Source organism: Anomaloglossus baeobatrachus, chromosome 5 (genome assembly GCF_048569485.1).
Source record: "Anomaloglossus baeobatrachus isolate aAnoBae1 chromosome 5, aAnoBae1.hap1, whole genome shotgun sequence".
Lineage (NCBI taxonomy): Eukaryota > Metazoa > Chordata > Amphibia > Anura > Aromobatidae > Anomaloglossus > Anomaloglossus baeobatrachus.
The window spans coordinates 184,562,048-184,583,204 of record NC_134357.1 but is presented as its reverse complement, the minus strand read 5'-3'; the positions used below and the strand labels follow the sequence as shown (position 1 = coordinate 184,583,204).

The following is a 21,157-nucleotide window of genomic DNA, read 5'->3' as shown; positions in this document are numbered from 1 at the left end:
CCTGGACGTCTCGACATAGCCCTGGCCACCAGTAATATCGGGATATCAATTGCAGAGATTTCTTTTGACCCACGTGATCTGCTATTCGGGAAGAGTGTCCCCACCGGAGTACACGTTCTCTATTGACCTCAGCAACAAATGTCTTACCGGGAGGAAGGTGGTGCATGTCAACTGGTGCCGCCATTAGATTGGAAGGTTCAATGATGTGCCGAGATTCATCTTCCTGATCCTCTAACAGGAATGATCGAGACAGCGCATCGGCCTTCAGGTTCTTCTCGGCTGGACGGAAATGCAGAACAAAATCAAAGCGGGCGAAGAATAATGACCATCGGGCCTGTCGGGGGTTTAGCCTGTAGGCTTTCTAGAGATATGCCAGATTCTTGTGGTCAGTATAGATGGTAACTGGATGCAATGACCCTTCCAGCAGGTATAGCCACTCTTCCAGGGCCAGCTCGATTGGCAGCAACTCATGGTCTCCGATTGAGTAGTTTCGTTCTGCTGGGGAGAAAGCCTTAGAAAAGAAGCCACAGGTTACTGTCTTACCCTCTGACGTTTTCTGTGTAAGAACCGCACCGGCTCTGGATGAGGAGGCATCTACCTCAAGGATAAACGGCTTGTTCGTGCCGGGTCTGTGTAAGGCTGGAGCAGAAGCGAAGGCTCGTTTAAGGGACAGGAACGATTCTTCAGCTTCCAGGGTCCATTTCTTTGGGTTCTCCCCTTTGCGAGTGAGAGAGGTTATGGGACGCACCAGAGACGAGAAGTGTGGAAGGAATTGCCGGTAACAGTTGGCGAATCCCAGGAATCGCTGGATAGCCTTCAACCCTTCCGGACGGGACCAATTCAGTACGGCTGATACCTTATCGGGGTCCATCTTCAGGCTGGTATCAGAGACTATGTTGCCAAGGAAGGGTAGCGAGGTCTGCTCAAACAGGCATTTCTCTAGTTTGGCGTAAAGGCGATTCTCTCTCAATCTCCGCAGGACAAGACGGACATGTCTTCGATGGGTATGCAAGTCCGGAGAGAAGATAAGGATGTCGTCCAAATACACAACCACACAGGTGTATAGAAGATCACGGAAGACGTCGTTCACAAACTCCTGGAAGACCGCCGGAGCTTTACTGAGCCCGAAGGGCATCACTCGATGTTCATAGTGCCCATCCCGAGTGTTGAACGCAGTCTTCCATTCATCCCCCGACCGAATGCGGACCAGATTGTACACACCCCGGAGATCTAATTTGGAGAAGATCTTGGCACCTTGAAAGCGGTCAAACAGTTCCGGTATCAGGGGTAGCGGGTATCTGTTCTTCACCGTGATCTTATTCAATCCGCGATAGTCAATGCAAGGCCGTAGACCCTCGTCCTTTTTCCCCACAAAGAAGAAGCCTGCTCCGGCAGGAGAGGAGGATTTTTGGATGAAGCCTCGTGCTAGATTCTCCTTTATGTAGTCAGACATGGCTTGGGTCTCTTCTCGGGACAGAGGGTAGATGCGCCCACGTGGAGGGGTTGTCCCGGGGAGCAGGTCAATGGGACAATCGTAGGGTCTGTGTGGCGGCAACGTCTCAGCCTCCTTCTTGTCAAAGACATCGGCATAGGCCAAATAGGCAGGGGGTAACCCGGGAAGGGTGACTGGTTCAACGGGTCGGTGCGGAGGATGCACTGGTTTCAGGCAGTTGATGTGGCAAGACGCACCCCATTGCAGGATGTCTCCAGAATCCCAGTCCAGTACTGGCTTGTGCGACCAAAGCCAGGGTATTCCCAGTAGTAGGGCATGCGTCATGCCAGGGAGTACGTGGAAGGCGATGGTCTCAGAGTGTAGCAACCCCACTTGCATAGTACAGTTCTCCGTGATGTACCGGATGAGTTCGGATAGCGGTTTTCCATCCATGGAAGAAAGACTGATGGGGGTAGCAAGACATCGGACGGGATGCACTGGTTTCAGGCAGTTGATGTGGCAAGACGCACCCCATTGCAGGATGTCTCCAGAATCCCAGTCCAGTACTGGCTTGTGCGACCAAAGCCAGGGTATTCCCAGTAGTAGGGCATGCGTCATGCCAGGGAGTACGTGGAAGGCGATGGTCTCAGAGTGTAGCAACCCCACTTGCATAGTACAGTTCTCCGTGATGTACCGGATGAGTTCGGATAGCGGTTTTCCATCCACGGAAGAAAAACTGATGGGGGTAGCAAGACATCGGACGGGAATCTGGTGTAGGTCCACCACGGATTTTTGGATAAAGTTCCCGGCAGAGCCTGAATCCAGGAACGCATGCTCTGACAACTGGATGGAACCACAGGACAGGGATACAGGTACATGGAGAAAAGGAGAGGACTTTGTATGACCTAGGGTGGTCTCTCCGATGGACCCTAGGCTCTGTAGTTTCCCGGCTTTACTGGACAGTCTTGAATCAGATGTTTGGCACTTCCGCAGTAGAAGCACTCTCCTGCCATTCTCCGATTCCTCTGTCGCAGTCTGGACTCACTGACGCGATCGACCTCCATGGGCTCGTGCGGAGCAGTAGGCTGGGTGGAGGGAGGTGACATCGGCCTTTGGAAGGTGGGCGCAAGGCGCGGGCTTCTTCTCGCCCGGGTGACTTCTCTGGCATGCTCTTGGAAGCGGAGATCAATACGGGTAGCCAGAGAGATCAGCTCTTCCAGGGTGGTAGGTACATCCCGGCCGGCCAGTTCATCCTTGATTTTACCGGATAACCCTTCCCAGAAGGCAGCTACCAAGGCGTCATTGTTCCACTTGAGTTCGGAGGACAGAGTGCGGAATTCGATTGCATAATGTCCCACGGTGAGACTCCCCTGGTGGATTCTCATGAGCGAAGAGGCAGTAGACGAGAGATGGCCTGGCTCATCGAACACCTTACGGAAGGTGGTCAGAAAGACAGACAGGACTTGAAAGGTCGGGTCATTCCTCTCCCAGAGCGGATTCATCCAAGCCAGAGCCTGACCAGTCAGATGAGACACGATAAATGCGATTTTCGAGCGATCAGTCGCTCTCTGCAGCGGCGACAGCTCAAAGTGCAGGGAGCACTGGTTTAAGAAACCGCGACACAAACGGGGATCCCCTCCATACATGGGTGGGGAGGCCAAGCGGGAAGGAGACATGCATGTCGATAATCCCGCAGAGTCGGGGGTTGTTGAGGAGGCCGGATTCTGCAGGGCGTATAGATGGGAATCCATGGACGCCATATATTCGGCCATGCGTCTCTGGGCCTCATGCTGGCGGGACAGTTCCTTCTGTAGTTCAATTAATTGGGAGCCATCGGAGGATCCGGAGGTTTGCATGGATGCCAGACGGGATTCCACAGACTTCATGTGAGCCACTAATCTTGCTTGGGTCTCGCGTTGGCGGGAGAGCTCCTGTTGCAGGTCAGTCAGCGGGTTAACCTTGATCCCGGTGGAGTCCATGGCCCGAGCAAACTGTTACGCTCACCGAGGAGCGGTGAGCGTCCGGAGGTGGACCCACTGGACCGTGCACCGGACTCCCTCGAGAAGGCGACCAGCAGCAAACCCCTATACAGGGACTGTGCGGCGCCTCCCCAGAAGGCCTAAATGCACGGCAGCCAGGAACCGGTAGTAGGAGTCTCTTTAGGGCCAGGTGTAGCAAGGTTGTGATGTCCACAGCCGGCAGAACACGGAAACGGCACCGGAGATGTTCACAGCAGGTACGGTACAGATAATGTCCACGGCAGGTAGGGCACGGTGACGTCCACTGTTTGTATGAGTGGTGACGTCCACAGCAGGTACGGCACAGATAATGTCCACGGCAGGTAGGGCACGGTGACGTCCACTGTCGGTATGAGCGGTGACGTCCACAGCCGGAATGATACGGATGGCACTACGGTGAGACAAGGGATTAGAACCAGGTAACAATTACACAGAAAACAGATAACAGCACAAGGGGGTCTGGACACTGGCAAGGCTCTAATGGAAGCGTTGCTCGGGCGCCTGCTGCTGGGGGAGGGGAACCTAAATACCATTAGGGAACAGGTGACCTCTGAGATCACTTCCAGAAAATGGGGCATACCGCTTTAAGAAAGGGGGCGTGGCCAAGCGCACAGCTTAGAGTCACTTACTGCAGCTCTGTGTAAGGAAGGGAGACAGGAAGAGGCTGCAGCATGCCTGGGAGCAGGACGTACATCAGGACCCGGAGCAGGAGCAGCGCCTGCAGAGCCATGGGACCGGTAAGAGGAAGGCCGTCGCTGCCTGGGGCTATGATTGGGAGTGCAAGTGGGAGCCATGCTGGGACTGGGCACATGTGAGGGAGCGCGCCCCCCACAGGGTCTGGTGGGACCAGGCACTACACCAGCACAGCGTTCAGCTGTCACAACCCTAAGACTTTTAATGCAAGCGGAAATACCAGCCACCGATGCACAGGCCTAAACACTAAACAAGTATGTTTCTACACTGCTTTCCCTGGAAATGTTGATGTTTAGGCTTGTGTACACTGAGGCTTCCACTATTTCATGGCAGCACCTATCCCTCGGTAATTGGTCCACAGCTGCCATTATTTCTTCCATGTATCCTACAATATCACCCATGCCCTGACCAAAGCAGTTGCTTGTGGCCAGGTATATTGTTTCTTCTTTTTCAGGTCCTCTTCAACTTCCTCCACCATATCCCCAGGGTCACTATGTGACCCTCGCTTTTAATTATGCCAGGGTGTGTGATACCTAACTGTTACAAACTGGTAACTGTGGACGATCACAAAAAATCCCATTAATCAGGAAAAAACAAAAACCACAAGAGTAGTTGGAAACTAAGCTGACCGCAATCCCCTATCAAACAACACTAGACACCTCGTCACTGCTGGATAAACTTGCTACACCTCAAAGATAGAATGAGAAATCATAACTTGCCTCGGAGCAGTCCGCAAAGGAATAGCAAGCCCCCAACATGTAACAACGGTGATGTAAGAAAACACAATACACAGATAAATATAGATTAGCAAAGGTGAGGCCCAACTTACTAGATACAACAGGACAGGAGAGATAACTGATTGCAGCCAGCAAAAAAACCATCAAAAATACCAAATTCCTGAAAGAAAAAAGCCCTAAGACCACACGGTCTTTCCCCCACAATATCAGGTACTCTTGTGCCAGACACTTAAAACAGAACTGCAGATATAATGGGAAGGAACAAAATCACAGAACAAATAATATTCAAAAGTGCAAATAATCAAAATCAGAACGGGGAGAAACTCCCTTTCTTGCTGACGGAACTGCCCTCTCAATAAGAGCAGAGAGACAGATCCTCACATGCAAGAAAACAAACACAGAAAAAAATGGGAAAAAACACAAACACCCGTAGGTGCAAAACCAGTAATTAAGCAAAGAAAAGCTGCAGACTTATCTGGAGTGAATTCTGGCGCAGCAGCCAGGCAGAAACTGCTCATCTATATAAACCAGGCTGGTCTGCAATAGGACTTCCTGGATTACTAATTCATTCCAACACCTGTTTGAGTCACAGATTCAGAATCAGCTTCATTACCATTCCTAAATAGGATAACTGAAGTGAGCACTAATATATATTATGAGTGCAAGCCAAAAAATACATAATACATAAGGATAAGGCTGCACATCAAACTTAGATAATAGTATAATGCCAAAAGCATAACGAAAAATATTGAAGCATACAATGACAAATGTCACTTGCTAACTTGAAAGTGTGAATAATGAAATGCATACCTGCCATTAATATTAGGAAAAAGGAGATATTTAGCAACTGCATTGATCAATGTAACTGAGTCCCAAAAACCTCATCAAGGTATATCTCTATATTGGGGTCCCTATCTATATGACCCTACTGTGTGTCATCTCATTGCAATTAAAAACTGCTGTGTGTGGAGAGGGGTAACCAAGTACTTGCTTATATAGTAAATGGAAAAAACATGGCCGAAAGGGGTGGCAGGTATGCATTTCATTATTCACACTTTCAAGTTAGCAAGTGGCATTTTTCATTGTATGCTTCAATATTATTCGGTATATATTAGTGTTCACTTGATTTATCCAATTTAGTAATATGAAGTTTTTCTCTGAATGTGAACACAGCTCCGCCCCTTTCGGCTATGTTTTTTAAATATTTAAATATTTTCTAGGCCTTCAACTTAGTGCATAAGCTTTACCAGTGTAGGAGTCACAATCTTTTTAAAATGGTAATAAAAATTTATTCTGAGGCTATCCTCTAAGTGTCTTCTAGTGTGTATTACAGTCCCTCCTTGTAATTTTTTGTAGCCCTTGCAAATAGTGATAGGCTTTATCAGTTTCAAAGTCCAACTACCTAACAATTTCAACAGAATGGGTATGAGGCCCTCCTTTAGTTCTAATACAGTGTGTATTGGAGTCCCTCTTCCTTTTATTTTTTGGCAGTTCTTGCATTATCCTCATAGGCTTTGTGAGTTTCAGACTCCTTCCTTCATAAATTAAACAGGATGTGTCTGACCATATCACACACAACACATGCCCATATAAGGTAATAAAATGTTGAAATTAAATTTACTGGTGAATAGTTTTTTTCACCACTGACAGAAAGGAGAGTGCAAAAACGCTACGTGTAAATTAATAGTTGAGGAGTCTTTTAAATTAATAGTTGAGGAGTCTTTTTTATTTTTTTAATTTGCCTTATATACAAGTCATTATACAGAAAAGAATATTTCCTAAGATTATTTCAAATAAAATCAACTTTATCTTTGTTTTTTTTATGTTTTATTGTCACTCTGTAAAATTGGCATAATATTCTGAGAACATTGTTCCCAGCAGCAACCTCAGAGTCAGAGAAGTGTCCAAGCATCTGCCCCATGCTGTTCCCATCCATTTCATCAATTTTTCTGCCTCTCCCATCTGCCGGGAGGGTCTGTCAGAAAAATTGTTGAGTTCCCCACTATCTTTTATGATACTCGTTACTCAAGTAAAGGCCGTCCAAGTGTTGGACCTGCTTGCTCATCATTACTCAACACACATGTAGATAAATTCCTGAGGGTCTAGTTTCCAAAATAGGGTCAATTGTGGGTGATTTTTATTGTTTCGGAACATCAAGGGCTCTTAAAATGCAACATAGTGTTCGTTAACAATTCCAGCCAATTTTGCATTCAAAGGGTCAAATGACGCTCCTTCCCTTTTGAGCTCTGCCGTGGGTACAAACAGTAGTTTTCCACCACATATGGGGTATCAGGGTACTCAGAAGATATTTCACAACAAATTCTATGGTGCAATTTCTCCTGTTACACTTAATGAAATAAACATTTTTGTGGAAAAATGTGACGGCTTAACGTTAAAACATTCGGGGCTACATCTGGGGGTTCAAAGTGCTCATCACACATCTATATAAATTCCTTGAGGAATCAGTTTTCCAAAATGGGGTTACTTGTTTCCATTATTTAGGCACTTTAGGGACTTTCACAAAGTCAACATAGCTTCAGCTAGCAATTCTAGCAAATTTGTTGTCAATTGGCGCGCCTTCCTTTCTGAGCCTTGCCAGGCACCCAAAGAGTGGTTTTCCACCACAAATTCTATGGTTCAATTTCTACTGTTATACTTGTGAAAATAAAACATTAGGACATTTTTGTGGGTAAAATTTGATTTTTAATTTCATAGCTGAAAATGATAAAATTCTGTGAAACACCTGGGGATAAAAGTGCTCACCACACATCTACATAAATTCCTTGAAAGTACTAATTTCCAAAATGGGGTTACATTTTGGGGGTTTCCACTGTTTAGGCACATCAAGGGCTGTCTGAATGCGACATTTTTTTTTTTCGCAATGTATGGGGTTTCAGTGTACTCAGAAGAAATTGCATAACAATTTTATGCTGCATTTTCACTTGTATCCTTGGGAAAAAGTATTTGGGGTTACAAAAACATTTGCAGAAAAAAAGTGATTTTTTTATTTTCATGGCATAACGTTATACAATTCTGTGCCGCACCTGTGGGTTTAAAGTGCTAGCTACACATCTTGATAACTTTCTTAAGGGCTCGTTTCCAAAGTGGGCTCACTTTTGGGGAGTTTACAAGATCAAGGCACGTTAGGGGCTCTTCAAACGTCACATGGCATCTTCTAACGATTCCAGTCAATTTTGTGTGCAAAAAGTCAGATGGCGCTCCTTCCCTTTTGAGCCCACCCATGCGCCAAGCCATAGTTTTTCACCATATATGGGGTATCAGCCTTCTCAGGATAAATTTCACAATACATTTTATGGTTCATTTTCTCCTGTTACCTTTGTGAACATGCAATATTTGGGGCTGAAATAAAAAATTTGTTGGGAAAAAGTAAAATTTGTATTTTTTTAACATTTCTTTAGTTCTTGTCAAGCTTCAAAAGGATTAACAAACTTGTTGGATGTGGTATTGAGCAGTTTTGAGAGTGCTGTTTTTAAAATGGTGTCACTTTTAAGTATTTTCTGTCATCTAAACTTCTCAAAGTCACTTCAAATTTTATGTGGTCTATAAAAAAACATACATTTTGTTGTAAAAATGAGAAATTGAGGATACACTTTTAACCCTTCTCTGTCCTTAACAAAAAAATATATTTAAAAATGGTGCTGATGTAAAGTAGACATGTAGTAAATGCTATTTATTAAACTATTTATTAACTATTTTGTTTGACATAACTCTCTAGTTTAAGGGCATGAAAATTGCTAAATTTTGAACAGTTTCTTACAATTTTCCCAAGTAAACAGAAAAAATATTGTCCTAAACTTACCAGTACCATGAACTACAATATACCAGAATTACTGTGAATGGTCAGAATTGAAAAAAATTGGCCTTATGATGCAGGAATTAAAAGGCTGGCTGATGAATTACCATTGTGTATCAGTCTAAATTTACTAAACCTCGGTATGACTGGGCATCATGCTACTATATTGCTCTAGTTTTAAATCTTTAACCCCTTCACGACCATGGACGGATATATCCGTCATGGAGTGTGTCCCGTTAAGCCCCGCCCCCTGCCACGGGCAGGCGGCGGCGGTCGGCACACATATCACCTGTTTTCAACAGCTGGCATGTGTGCCTGCTAGCCGCGGGTGGAATCGCTTCCACCCGCGGCCATTAACCCCTTAAATTTTGCTGCCAAAGTCTGGCAGCAAGATCTAAATGCGCGCGGCCATGTTTTTTACTTACCGCTGCCCTCACCGGAAGTCACGTGCGTGATCACGTGACTATCGGTGGTTGCCATCATAGCACAGGGTCATGTGATGACGCCTGCAGGTATGATGTTTCACTTTCGTTTTCCCTCGGCACGGAACAGAGGGAAAAAGAAAGTGACTGTATCTGCTGTTTACAGCTGTATAGCTGTGATCAGCAGATAGATAATAGCGATCGGATTGCTGAAAAATAAATATAATAAAATAAATATAAATAAAAAAAAAGTAAAAAAAAAAGTTTTAAAAAATAAAAAAAAAAAAAAACCTAAAAGTTCAAATCACCCCCCTTTCCCCCCATTGAAAATTAAAGGGTTAAAAAATAAATAAATATACACATATTTGGTATCGCCGCGTTCAGAAATGCCCGATCTATCAAAATATAAAATCAATTAATCTGATTGGTAAACGGCGTAGTGGCAAAAAAATTCCAAATACCAAAATTACGTTTTTTGGTCGCCGCAAGTTTTACGCAAAATGCAATAATGGGCGATCAAAATGTAGCATCTGCACAAAAAAGGTACCATTAGAAACGTCAGCTCAAGACGCAAAAAAAAAGCCATCACTGAGCCATCGATTCCAATAAATGAGAACGCTACGTGTTTCGGAAAATGGTGCAAAACGTGCGCCACTTTTATTGGACAAAATTGTGATTTTTTTTTAACCCCTTAGATACAAGTAAACCTATACATGTTTGGTGTCTACAAACTCGCACCGATCTCAGGCATCATACCCACACATCAGTTTTACCATATAGTGAACACCGTGAATAAAACATCCCAAAAACTATTGTGCCATCACACTTTTTTTCCAATTTTTCCGCATTTGGAATTTTTTTGCTGATTTCCAGTACACCATATGGTAAAACTTATGGTTTCATTTAAAAGTACAACTTGTCCCGCAAAAACAAGCCCTCATATTGCAAGATTGACGGAAAAATAAAAAAGTTACGGCTCTCGGAAGAAGGGGAGCAAAAAACAAAAACGCAAAAACAGAAAGTGCCCCGGGGCTGAAGGGGTTAATTCTACTGTATATTAGTAAAAAAATTACTTAGAAAAATTAAAGTATAAAATGTGTCTGCTTTGTTTAGGACCTCCTGGAGAACCAGGAATTCCAGGAGAAAGAGGAAACTTTGGACCACCAGGAAAAGAAGGTCCTAGAGGAAATGTTGGATCTAACGGTGCCTTACTCTTTCAAAATATTTTGATAATTTACACTTTATAATACAAAAATGCTCTAATTATTATTATATTTCATATTTAAAATAAGTAGGCTTCTATGTTTATCTGTCTAGGATTGCCTGGGCATAAAGGTGAAAAGGGTGATAAAGGTGAAAAAGGAGCACAAGGTATGTAGAGCTGTAATAGTAATATGGTTATATAATTATGTTTAGTTAAAATAATGACAAAGTGAACACATATCAGAGTACAATAAACATATTGTAATGTCTGGCAGAGGTTGCAGGCATAAGAAGACGATCTCGAGCAGTATTGGTGCAAGCCACTCTGGCAAATACCAGAGGAAACCTGGCAAGTATCCTGGTCTACATCAAGAACCACTGGATTATTTCCTCATAAACGTTGCCGGTCGGAGGAGTTAATCACAATCAAAATGCTGGTTTGGAAGCCAGATCAGAGTCAGGAGGGTGGTGAAAGGACAAAATTGTAAAGCAGGAGAATAGTCAATCTGCCAGCTGGGAATATTAGCAAGATACACAGACATTTACTGACGTTAATCAGATTTTAACTGGCAGGATTTTATGAATTGAAATAGCTTGAAGCCTCGCTCAGGTCACACAACAGGGAGCAACCAATGATAGAAGTTAGAAACTTTGCTGGATTTTTCCCAGAAACTTCTTTACCTCATGTTCAAAATAAGAGCAATGATATTGACAAAATTTTATACTAAATGTACAAGAGATTTCCCTACACAGATACACATAAAAAAATGATGTCTAAAACTCATTTAACTACAAAATATAGGCATAAAATGCCCCCCCCAAAGATAAGTCAAAATTACTTTATTCTTTAAAAATAATATACAAATAAATAAGTACCACATAGGTTAAAACCAGATAACTACAGCACTGTAAATTGCCGTTACATATATTCCATATAAGCAAACATGTCTAGTACTGGCCAATAATAGAGGATAATGAATGTCTTACAGGAAAGATGAGTGACATGTTATCCAAATATTAAATTGGCTAACCAACTACAATATAAATAGCATTATGGCACTTACATGTAAAAGTATTTATAATGACTGAGACAGAGACAGGAAGGGCAGGTACCAACAAGGATGTCACACATATAACAAGAAACGTTTGTGGGGTTTTTTACCAAAAACTTTTTTACTTCATGTACAAAATATGAGCAATGATAGTGGCAAAGTTTTGTACTAGTCTTCCATTAATCAACAGTATTTTGACAGCAATATTAGTTTTTATTGATGAGCGAATATACTCGGCACTATTCGTTACTTGCACGAATAGTATGGTATTCACAATATCCGTTACTCGATAACCATTTTGTTCAATGCCTTGCAACATTCAACTCTTCTTCCCACAAGTTTGGCACCTAATTTTCAGCCACTAAACATGCTAGGATTGCTTGCCAATCACAGTAATGTCATCTTTGCTACTGGCATTACTGTGATTGGTTGGCAGGATCTCATCATTGCGTCTACATAAGGCCTGTTTCACACGTCAGTGATTCTGGTACGTTTGTGCTTTTTTTTAAAACGTACTAGAATCACTGACATACACAGACCCATTATAATCAATGGGTCTGCTCACACATCAGTGATTTTTCACTGAACGTGTCTCCATGCAGCATGCACGCGTGGCCGTGATTCTGCACGGAGACAAGTCAGTTTTTTTCTGGCATCACTGATGACCCACGGACCACACTATGGTGTGATCCATGTGTGATCAGTGAAACATGTACCAGAAAATCACGGACATATTAAATATTAAATATTTTCAACTTACCTTGCCTGCGATTCGCTGTGCAGCCTCTCCTCTCGGCAGCTTCTGCCTGGCTCATGAATATTCATGAGAGCAGTAAAAACCCGACCAGGAAGTAGGTGCAGAGAGCGGTGGGCGGACGCTGCAGAGCTGGAGACTTCAGCATCATGGACAGCAGCAGTGAAGGCAGGTGAGTAATGTCCATATGCAATCACGGATCACGGATTGCACATGGACAATTCACGTGTGCCGTGAATCACGGAACACGGAGGGACATGTGCGTGTTTTACATGTCAGTGAAGAACGTCTGTGTTTTTCACTGATGTGTGAAACGGGTCTAAGATCTGAAAATGCCATCTTGGGTGCATTTCATCCAGAGCGGGGGTAGGGATATCCGCTGCTGAACAAGTGACAGTGTAAGGCCCCTTCACACGTCAGTGATTCTGGTACGTATGTGCTTCTTTTTCAACGTATCAGAATCACTGACATACGCAGACCCATTATAATCAATGGGTCTGCTCACACATCAGTGATTTTTCACTGAACATGTCTCCGTGCGGCGTACCCGCGTGTCCGTGATTGCCGCACGGAGACATGTCCATTTTTTTCTGGCATCACTGATGTCCCACGGACCACGCAGTGGTGTGATCCGTGAAACACGTGCCAGAAAAAAACGTGCTTATAAAATAAAAAACATTTTTACTCACCTGGCTTCAGCGGCGCTCTGTGCAGCCTGTTCTGCCTGCTGCTTCTGAGCCGGCTCATTACTGCCGTGCATATTCATGATGCACGGCACAGCCGACTCGGAAGCAGCTGCTGTGGGGGTCAGCGCTGGCTGGATGCTGCACCGCGGGATCTTTCAGCACCATGGAGAGCGGGAGCAGGCACAGGTGAGTTAATCTCTATGTGCAATCACGGACCACGGAGAACAGAGCTTGGATTGCAAATAGACAACCCACGTGTGCTGTGAATCACGGCACACGGAGGGACGTGTGCGTGTTTTACACGTCAGTGAAGATTGTCTGTGTTTTTCACTGACGTGTGAAACGGGCCTTAGTGTGTGGCAGAAAACAGCTTGAGGTGATTTCAAGAAGTGTCCACTCCCCCCTCTCCCTAGCTGCAGGCCCCGCCACTGTTAGGCTATGTGCGCACGTTGCGTACTAGCCCTGCAGATATTTCTGCAGCGATCTGAAGAGCACATGTGCGCTTTAGATCGCTGCAGAAATGTCCGTAGTGAGCGCCGATTCCATGCGCTCTGCCTGCAGCTCCTGCCATAGACAGAGCAGGAGCTGCCGGCAAAGCGCAGGAAAGAAGTGACATGTCACTTCTTTTTGCGCAGCGCTTCGGCAGTAGCCGAAGCGCTGCGCTCTTAGACGCTACGTGCGCACGGCCCCTGCACAATCTCCATAGACTGTGCAGGGGCCGCAGGACGCATGCAGTTACGCTGCGCTACAAAGCGCAGCGTAACTGCATGTTTTTACGCAACGTGCGCACATAGCCTAAAAGTGTCCCCATTGTACCCCTTGTTTGCTGTGTGTTTCACCGTGTGCCGGACATATCATAATCTGTGCGTGACAGCTTGTTAGTGCAAGGCGAGGTATCGGAGTTGAGTGCAGTCTGTTTAGAATGGTATTTAGGAAGGGTTCATTGTTTTAAATGACCTACTGCTGCCACATAGGAGATGCAGTTTTAAAAGGATTATTCTAAAACCGCTGCTATAAGAGCTTGTTAGTACAGGGAAAGATTTTGGAGTAGCAGCCAATTTGTTTAAAAAGGTATTTAGGCAGGATTGATTGTGTAATATTACCTGCTGCACCAAACAAAATGCCATTTTTAAAAGTAGATTTCAAAAATTGCTGCTCCCTCAGCTGGTTAGTGTTTATTGCGTTTAATGAAGGTCGACAGTGTTTAGAAAAGTCAGTTAGGCAGGGTTGATTGTGTTCAATCAACTGATACTGCACCCACCAAAACACCATTTTAAAGGGAGAATTCGTAAACTGGTACTATCTGTCTTTACTCTGTTAAACTTTATAAACACTAGCAAAGTCTACAGTGTGTTTCAAAAAAGACATTAAGGTAGGCTTGATTGATTGTGGTTACCTGGTGCTGTCCCAAGCAAAACACCATTTTAAAAGGAGAATTCCAAAATTGCTGCTATCTGTTGATAGATACTAGGTATTGTGGCCTTGGCCATGTGACAGAGAAAACTATGCCGGCTCCTGCGGGGGCACCCCAAACCTCATCTTGTTTTAAGTTCCTGTTGAAGCCGGAGCAGCGTGCACAGGTTGTGAGCTGGATGGCATACGGTCGAATCTCACTAACCAAGAGGCTGGACCACATAATCCTCACCCTGATCCTCTTTCCTCCCACCATGACGAGTCACAAGAGTCAAGTCACCCCAGACTTGAATACTCCGCAGAGCTCTTAACCTTTCCACTAATGGCTGCTTCTGGCCTCTCTTCATGCTCGTTTCAAGAGGGACATGAGGAGATCATGCAGTGATTCACAAATATTTGAACAGCCACGGTCAGAAGAAGCCAACTGTGCGAAACTTCAATTACTGTCTCAAGATATGTTTTGCCTTGTGGAATGTTATGATCCGGTAACCGCGGAAGATTACAAAAAACTCCCATAGGTGAAAAAACACCAAGAAACAGGAGTAGTTGGAACCTGAGCTGACTGCAATCCCCTAACTATCAGACCACACTAGAAGTAGCCGTGGAGTGTTCCTAAAAGCCTAGACACCACGTCAAGCCTGAGAAACTAGCTACACCTCACAGAATGAAATGAGTAAATCTACCTTGCCTCAGAGCATCGCTTTGCGCTCGCGTAAAAGCTAGTGATGAGCGAGTACTAAAAAGCTCGGGTGCTCGAGGCTCGGGCCGAGCATCCCAAGATACTCGTGTACTCGGCCCGAGCACCGAGCCCAATGTTATCCTATGGGAGACCCGAGTATGTTTATGAAATGACCCCCGGCAGCATATAGAAACCCTAAAAATGTCACAAAAGTCTCAGAAGAGTGCTCAAATGACAAGGCAACAGCATGGGGAAGACCCCTTGAAGCATTTATCACTCAAAAGTCACAGCTGTGAACAATTTTGTCCGCGTTTTACGCCATTTTTTCGGACTCACCAGAAAACCTTCCAAAATGACACCAAAATGAATTTTCATGGCGGAAATGTTAAGGGCACATACCCAATAGTGAGATAGAGCTGGTGTATGTTACTTTTGGAGATTACATGAAAGATTTTACGTGAAAACATTGTGTGGCACTTCGATGTCCCTGAGAAGAGACGTACATGAAGGCCTCTTGAGTCTAATGTGCCCATTTTGAGGAAGTGGGTCTATTGTAGTATAGCCCTTTGGCAGGGCAGCCAAAAATTGGGAGGCTCCACATTGTCCCTGGATAGAGACGTGCATGAGGGCCTGTAAACCTGAAGTGTCCATTGTCAGGAAGTGGGTCTATTGTAGTATAGCCCTTAGGCAGGGCAGCCAAAAATTGGGAGGCTCCACATTGTCCCTGGATAGAGACGTGCATGAGGGCCTGTAAACCTGAAGTGTCCATTGTCAGGAAGTGGGTCTATTGTAGCATAGCCCTTAGGCAGGGCAGCCAAAAATTGGGAGGCTCCACATTGTCCCTGGATAGAGACGTGCATGAGGGCCTGTAAACCTGAAGTGTCCATTGTCAGGAAGTGGGTCTATTGTAGTATAGCCCTTAGGCAGGGCAGCCAAAAATTGGGAGGCTCCACATTGTCCCTGGATAGAGACGTGCATGAGGGCCTGTAAACCTGAAGTGTCCCTTGTCAGAAAGTGGGTCTATTGTAGTATAGCCCTTAGGCAGGGCAGCCAAAAATTGGGAGGCTCCACATTGTCCCTGGATAGAGACGTGCATGAGGGCCTGTAAACCTGAAGTGTCCATTGTCAGGAAGTGGGTCTATTGTAGTATAGCCCTTAGGCAGGGCAGCCAAAAATTGGGAGGCTCCACATTGTCCCTGGATAGAGACGTGCATGAGGGCCTGTAAACCTGAAGTGTCCATTGTCAGGAAGTGGGTCTATTGTAGTATAGCCCTTAGGCAGGGCAGCCAAAAATTGGGAGGCTCCACATTGTCCCTGGATAGAGACGTGCATGAGGGCCTGTAAACCTGAAGTGTCCATTGTCAGGAAGTGGGTCTATTGTAGTATAGCCCTTAGGCAGGGCAGCCAAAAATTGGGAGGCTTCACATTGTCCCTGGATACAGACGTGCATGAGGGCCTCAAAACATTGTTCCCATTGCAAAGGAGCGGGTCTCCTGTTGTTGTAATGTCCATTCTGAAAGAATGGGCGAAAAAATTTACCACTGGGGGTATACCTGAAACAAAGGCCTAACTATTGTAACGGTCATCATGGTGGCGCATGAGGAGAAGGAGGAGCAGTCCAGCGATTATCCAAAGTCCAGAAGTGTGTACCCATGGGTGAGTGGAGGTACATGGCAAATTCCCGTTACAAACTTTAAATTCCGCTCTCATTTGCTGGTGGTGAGGTGAAGTCTGGCCCAATCCAACCCTTGTTCATTTTGATCAGAGTCAGCCTGTCAGCATTTTCAGTTGACAGGCGGGTGCGTTTATCTGTAATGATTCCATCTGCGGCACTAAAAACACGCTCTGACAAAACGCTAGCGGCAGGGCAGGCCAGGACTTCCAAGGCGTAGAGAGCCAATTCATGCCACGTGTCCACCTTGGATACCCAATAATTGTAAGGCACAGAGGAATGTTGGAGTACAGTTGTTCGATCTGCAAGGTACTCCTTGAGCATCTGGGCAAACTTAGGATTTCTTGTGGCACTACCCCGCACCTCAGGGGCTGTGGTACGTGAGGGGCTGAGAAAACTGTCCCACATCTTAAAGACTGTTCCCCTACCTCTGGCGGATTGGACTTGTGCCCCTCTCGGCTGTACGCCTTGGTTGTCCACTGATTCCTGACCTATGCCGCTAGCGTTTTGTGAGGGGAATGCTTTGCCTACTTCCGTGACTATGGCCTTCCGGAACTGCTGCATTTTGGCTGACCTCTCCGCCTCGGGAATAAGAGACATAAAGTTCTCCTTGTAGCGTGGGTCTAACAGTGTTACCAACCAGTAATGATTGTCGGCCAAGATGTTCTTAACGCGAGGGTCACGAGACAGGCAGCTTACCATAAAGTCAGCCATGTGCGCCAGACTCTTAACAGCCAGTACTTCAGTATCCTGACCAACACGATGACTGAACATGCTGTCCTCTTCCTCCTCCTCCTCCTCCTCCTCATCTACCCTGTCCTCTGGCCAGCCACGCTGAACCGAGGATATGACTGGTGTGCATGTCATATCCTGAATTTGGCCGGAAAGTTGCTCCATGTCTTCATCCTCCTCGTCATAGTCCTCCACTGCACGTTGTGATGAGACAAGGCTGGCCTGTGTGTTATCACCCACACCCACTACTGTTTCTTGCTCCAACTCATCGCGCTCCGCCTGCAATGCATCATGTTTGTTTTTGAGCAGAGACCATTTTAGAAGGCAGAGAAGCGGTATGGTGACGCTAATAATGACGTCATCACCACTCACCATCTTGGTGGAGTTCTCAAAGTTTTGGAGGATGGTACATAGGTCGGACATCCATCTCCACTCCTCAGGTGTTATGTGTGGAGTTTGACCCATTTCCCGACGGCTTAGGTGATGCAGGTACTCAACAACTGCCCTCTTCTGCTCACATATCCTGACCAACATGTGCAGAGTTGAATTCCAACGCGTGGGGACATCACACACCAGTCTGTGAGCCGGAAGATGCAAACGGCGCTGAAAGCTGGCAAGGCCAGCTGAAGCAGTAGGTGACTTTCGAAAATGTGCAGACAGGCGGCGAACTTTTACCAGCAGATCAGACAGCTCTGGGTATGACTTTAGAAACCGCTGAACCACGAGGTTGAGCACATGGGCCACGCATGGAACATGTGTCAGCTGGCCTCGCCTCAAAGCCGCCACCAGGTTCCGGCCATTGTCACACACGACCTTTCCTGGCTTTAGGTTCAGAGGTGTGAGCCAGTGATCTGCCTGCTGTTTCAGAGCTGTCCACACCTCTTCTGCATTGTGGGGTTTGTCACCTATGCAGATTAGCTTCAGCACAGCCTGTTGCCGCTTCGCCGAGGCAGTGCTGCAGTGTTTCCAGCTTGGGACTGGTGTGAAGGGTAAAGTGGATGAGGATGCGCAGGAGGAGGAGGAGGCTGAAGAGCATGACATTCCGGAGCTGTAGAGTGTGGGTGAAACCCTGACTGAGGTAGGGCCTGCAAACCTTGGTGTGGGAAGGACGTGTTCCGTCCCTCGCTCAGACTGGGTCCCAGCTTCCACAATATTAACCCAGTGTGCCATCAACGAGATGTAGCGGCCTTGCCCACAAGCACTTGTCCACGTGTCTGTGGTTAGGTGGACTTTGGGTGAAACAGCGTTGTTCAGGGCACGTGTGATGTTTTGTGACACGTGGTTATGCAATGCGGGGACGGCACACCGGGAGAAATAGTGGCGGCTGGGGACCGAGTAACGTGGGACAGCTGCCGCCATCAGGTCGTGGAATGCTTCTGTCTCCACCAGCCTAAAAGGCAACATTTCCAGCGCAAGCAGTCGCGAAATGTTAGCATTTAGAACTGTGGCATGTGGGGCATTGGCAGTGTATTTGCACCTGCGTTCAAAGGTTTGCTGAATGGATAACTGAACGCTGCGCTGGGACAAGGACGTGCTTGATGATGGTGTTATTTCTGCGTAGGCAACTGCAGGTGCAGGACCGGAGGAGGCTTGTTCGCAGGCAGCATGGACAGGGGATTGGCTCGCATGCACAACAAGCGAAGACGTAGCAGTGACATCAGCAAGCACTGCTCCTCGACTCTGTTGTACTTCCCACAAAGTCGGGTGCTTGCCTGACATGTGCCTGATCATGCTGGTGGTGGTCAGGCTGCTAGTTTTGGTACCCCTGCTGATGCTGGCACGGCAGGTGTTGCAAATGGCCTTTTTAGAATCATCTGGAGCCAACTTAAAAAACTGCCAGACTCGAGAAGACTTAACATTTGTACAGGCACCTTGTGTCGTGTTGTTGTTCCGGGGAACGGTTGCCTGACTTCTGCCTGGAGCCACCACCCTGCTTCTTACTGCCTGTTGGGATGCTACGCCTCCCTCCCCCTGTGCACTGCTGTCCTCGCTCTGCATATCCTCCTGCCAGGTTGGGTCAGTTACTGGATCATCCACCACGTCGTCTTCCTCTTCCGCACCCTGCTCCTCCTCCTGACTTCCTGACAATTGTGTCTCATCATCGTCCACCCCTTGTTGAGACACGTTGCCAACTTCGTGAGAACGTAGCTGCTCAAATATTTCGGCATCTGTACATACGATCTCCTCATGACCCACTTCAACATGAGCTGGCGAGAGGCCAGAATGTGCGAATGGAAACGTGAACAGCTCTTCCGAGTGTCCAAGTGTGGGATCAGTAATGTCCGAGGACGTGTACTCAGCCTTGTGGTAGGAAGGAGGATCAGGTTCTGAAATATGCGGTGCAGTATCACGGCTACTGACACTTGACCGTGTGGAAGACAGAGTGTTTGTGGTGGTGCCAATCTGACTGGAAGCATTATCCGCTATCCAACTAACAACCTGTTGACACTGGTCTTGGTTCAAGAGCGGTGTACTGCTGCAGTCCCCAAGAATTTGGGACAGGACGTGCGAGCGACTAGATGTGGCCCTTTGTTGTGGCGAAATTAGAGCTTGCCCACGACCTCGGCCTCTGCCTGCACCACCATCACGTCCACTTCCTTGTTCGTTGCCAACGCCCTTGCGCATTTTGCAATGCTGTGCTGACGTGTATTCACTAGACTTGTGCGTTATATCCAAGTTTGTGCAAAACGCACACAAGTGCACCTGTACGCTGCCACCGACAGGCACACACGTGCGGTTTTTAAATGCAAGCACGGACGCACTAAGAACCTAACAGGTTTTTAGGAGCGACAATTACTGAGAAGTCTGACACTATCAGACACTGCTGACTGATGTGTATTATTCACTAGACTTGTGCGTTATATAATAGTTCGTGCAAAACGTGCACCTGTACGCTGCCACCGACAGGCACACACGTGCGGTTTTTAAATGCAAGCACAGACGCACTAAGAACCTAACAGGTTTTTAGGAGCGACAATTGCTGAGAAGTCTGACACTATCAGGACTGTTTTAGACTGTGTACACCAGCCCCAGATATGATGAAGGCTGGTATACGGTCACCACTAGGAATGGCTATATACCCTGTCTGCCTGCCTGCCTGTATACTGCTACAATAGTCCTGACAAGGACTCTTCTGGTCACTAGCCTGTATTCCGACCTGGCTATACCCTGCCTGCCCTGCCTGTATACAGCAACAATAGTCCTGAGAAGGACTCTGCTCCTGTACTCCGACCTGGCTATACCCTGCCTGCCTGTATACAACTACAATAGTCCTGAGAAGGACTTCTAGTCACACTGTTTGCAGCCCTGCTACGGAAATAACTATAAAGGGCCGCAAACCTTTCCCTGAAGCAGCAACACTCTCCCTGCACTGACTGTCTGGATGGCTGTGTGCAGAGCACAGCGCGCCCGCCGGTATAAAGGCTCGGTCACGCTGTGCAGGCCGGCCAATCACTGCAATTCCACAACTAACAGGGCTGTGGCATTGCAGTGGTCTGCAAGCCAATCCCTGCATGAGGACTGGCTCTCAAAAGAGCGCCAACATGCAGGGATGAAGACCACAAGTACAGCACGAGTATCGCGAGATTACTCGGCCCCCGCCGAGTAGCCCGAGTACAGTGATACTCATGCGAGTACCGAGTAGTAACAAGCATACTCGCTCATCACTAGTAAAAGCCTATCAATCTGAATAGCTAAAGTCATGGAGGCATCAAGACCAGAAGGAGTAGGAAATCTCACCATAACATTCCTCACTGCATTTGCGAGACCCCTACGAAAAAGTGCCGCAAGTGCATTATCATTCCACTTTCTGAATTTCTGACAAAAAACTTCAGCGGGATCCTGAGCTTGG

At 46.4% G+C, this 21,157-nt stretch overlaps 1 protein-coding gene across 1 annotated transcript in view; it reads left to right on the top strand.

Annotated features, from left to right (window-relative positions):
- LOC142309852 (mannose-binding protein A-like) overlaps positions 1-21,157 on the top strand; it is a 115,432-nt gene that overhangs the window by 47,371 nt on the left and 46,904 nt on the right. Inside the window, exons 2-3 of the mRNA XM_075347308.1 lie at positions 10,230-10,319; positions 10,434-10,487. Of these exons, the coding sequence (XP_075203423.1) occupies positions 10,230-10,319; positions 10,434-10,487 (144 nt within the window). The remainder of the gene's footprint in view (positions 1-10,229; positions 10,320-10,433; positions 10,488-21,157) is intronic.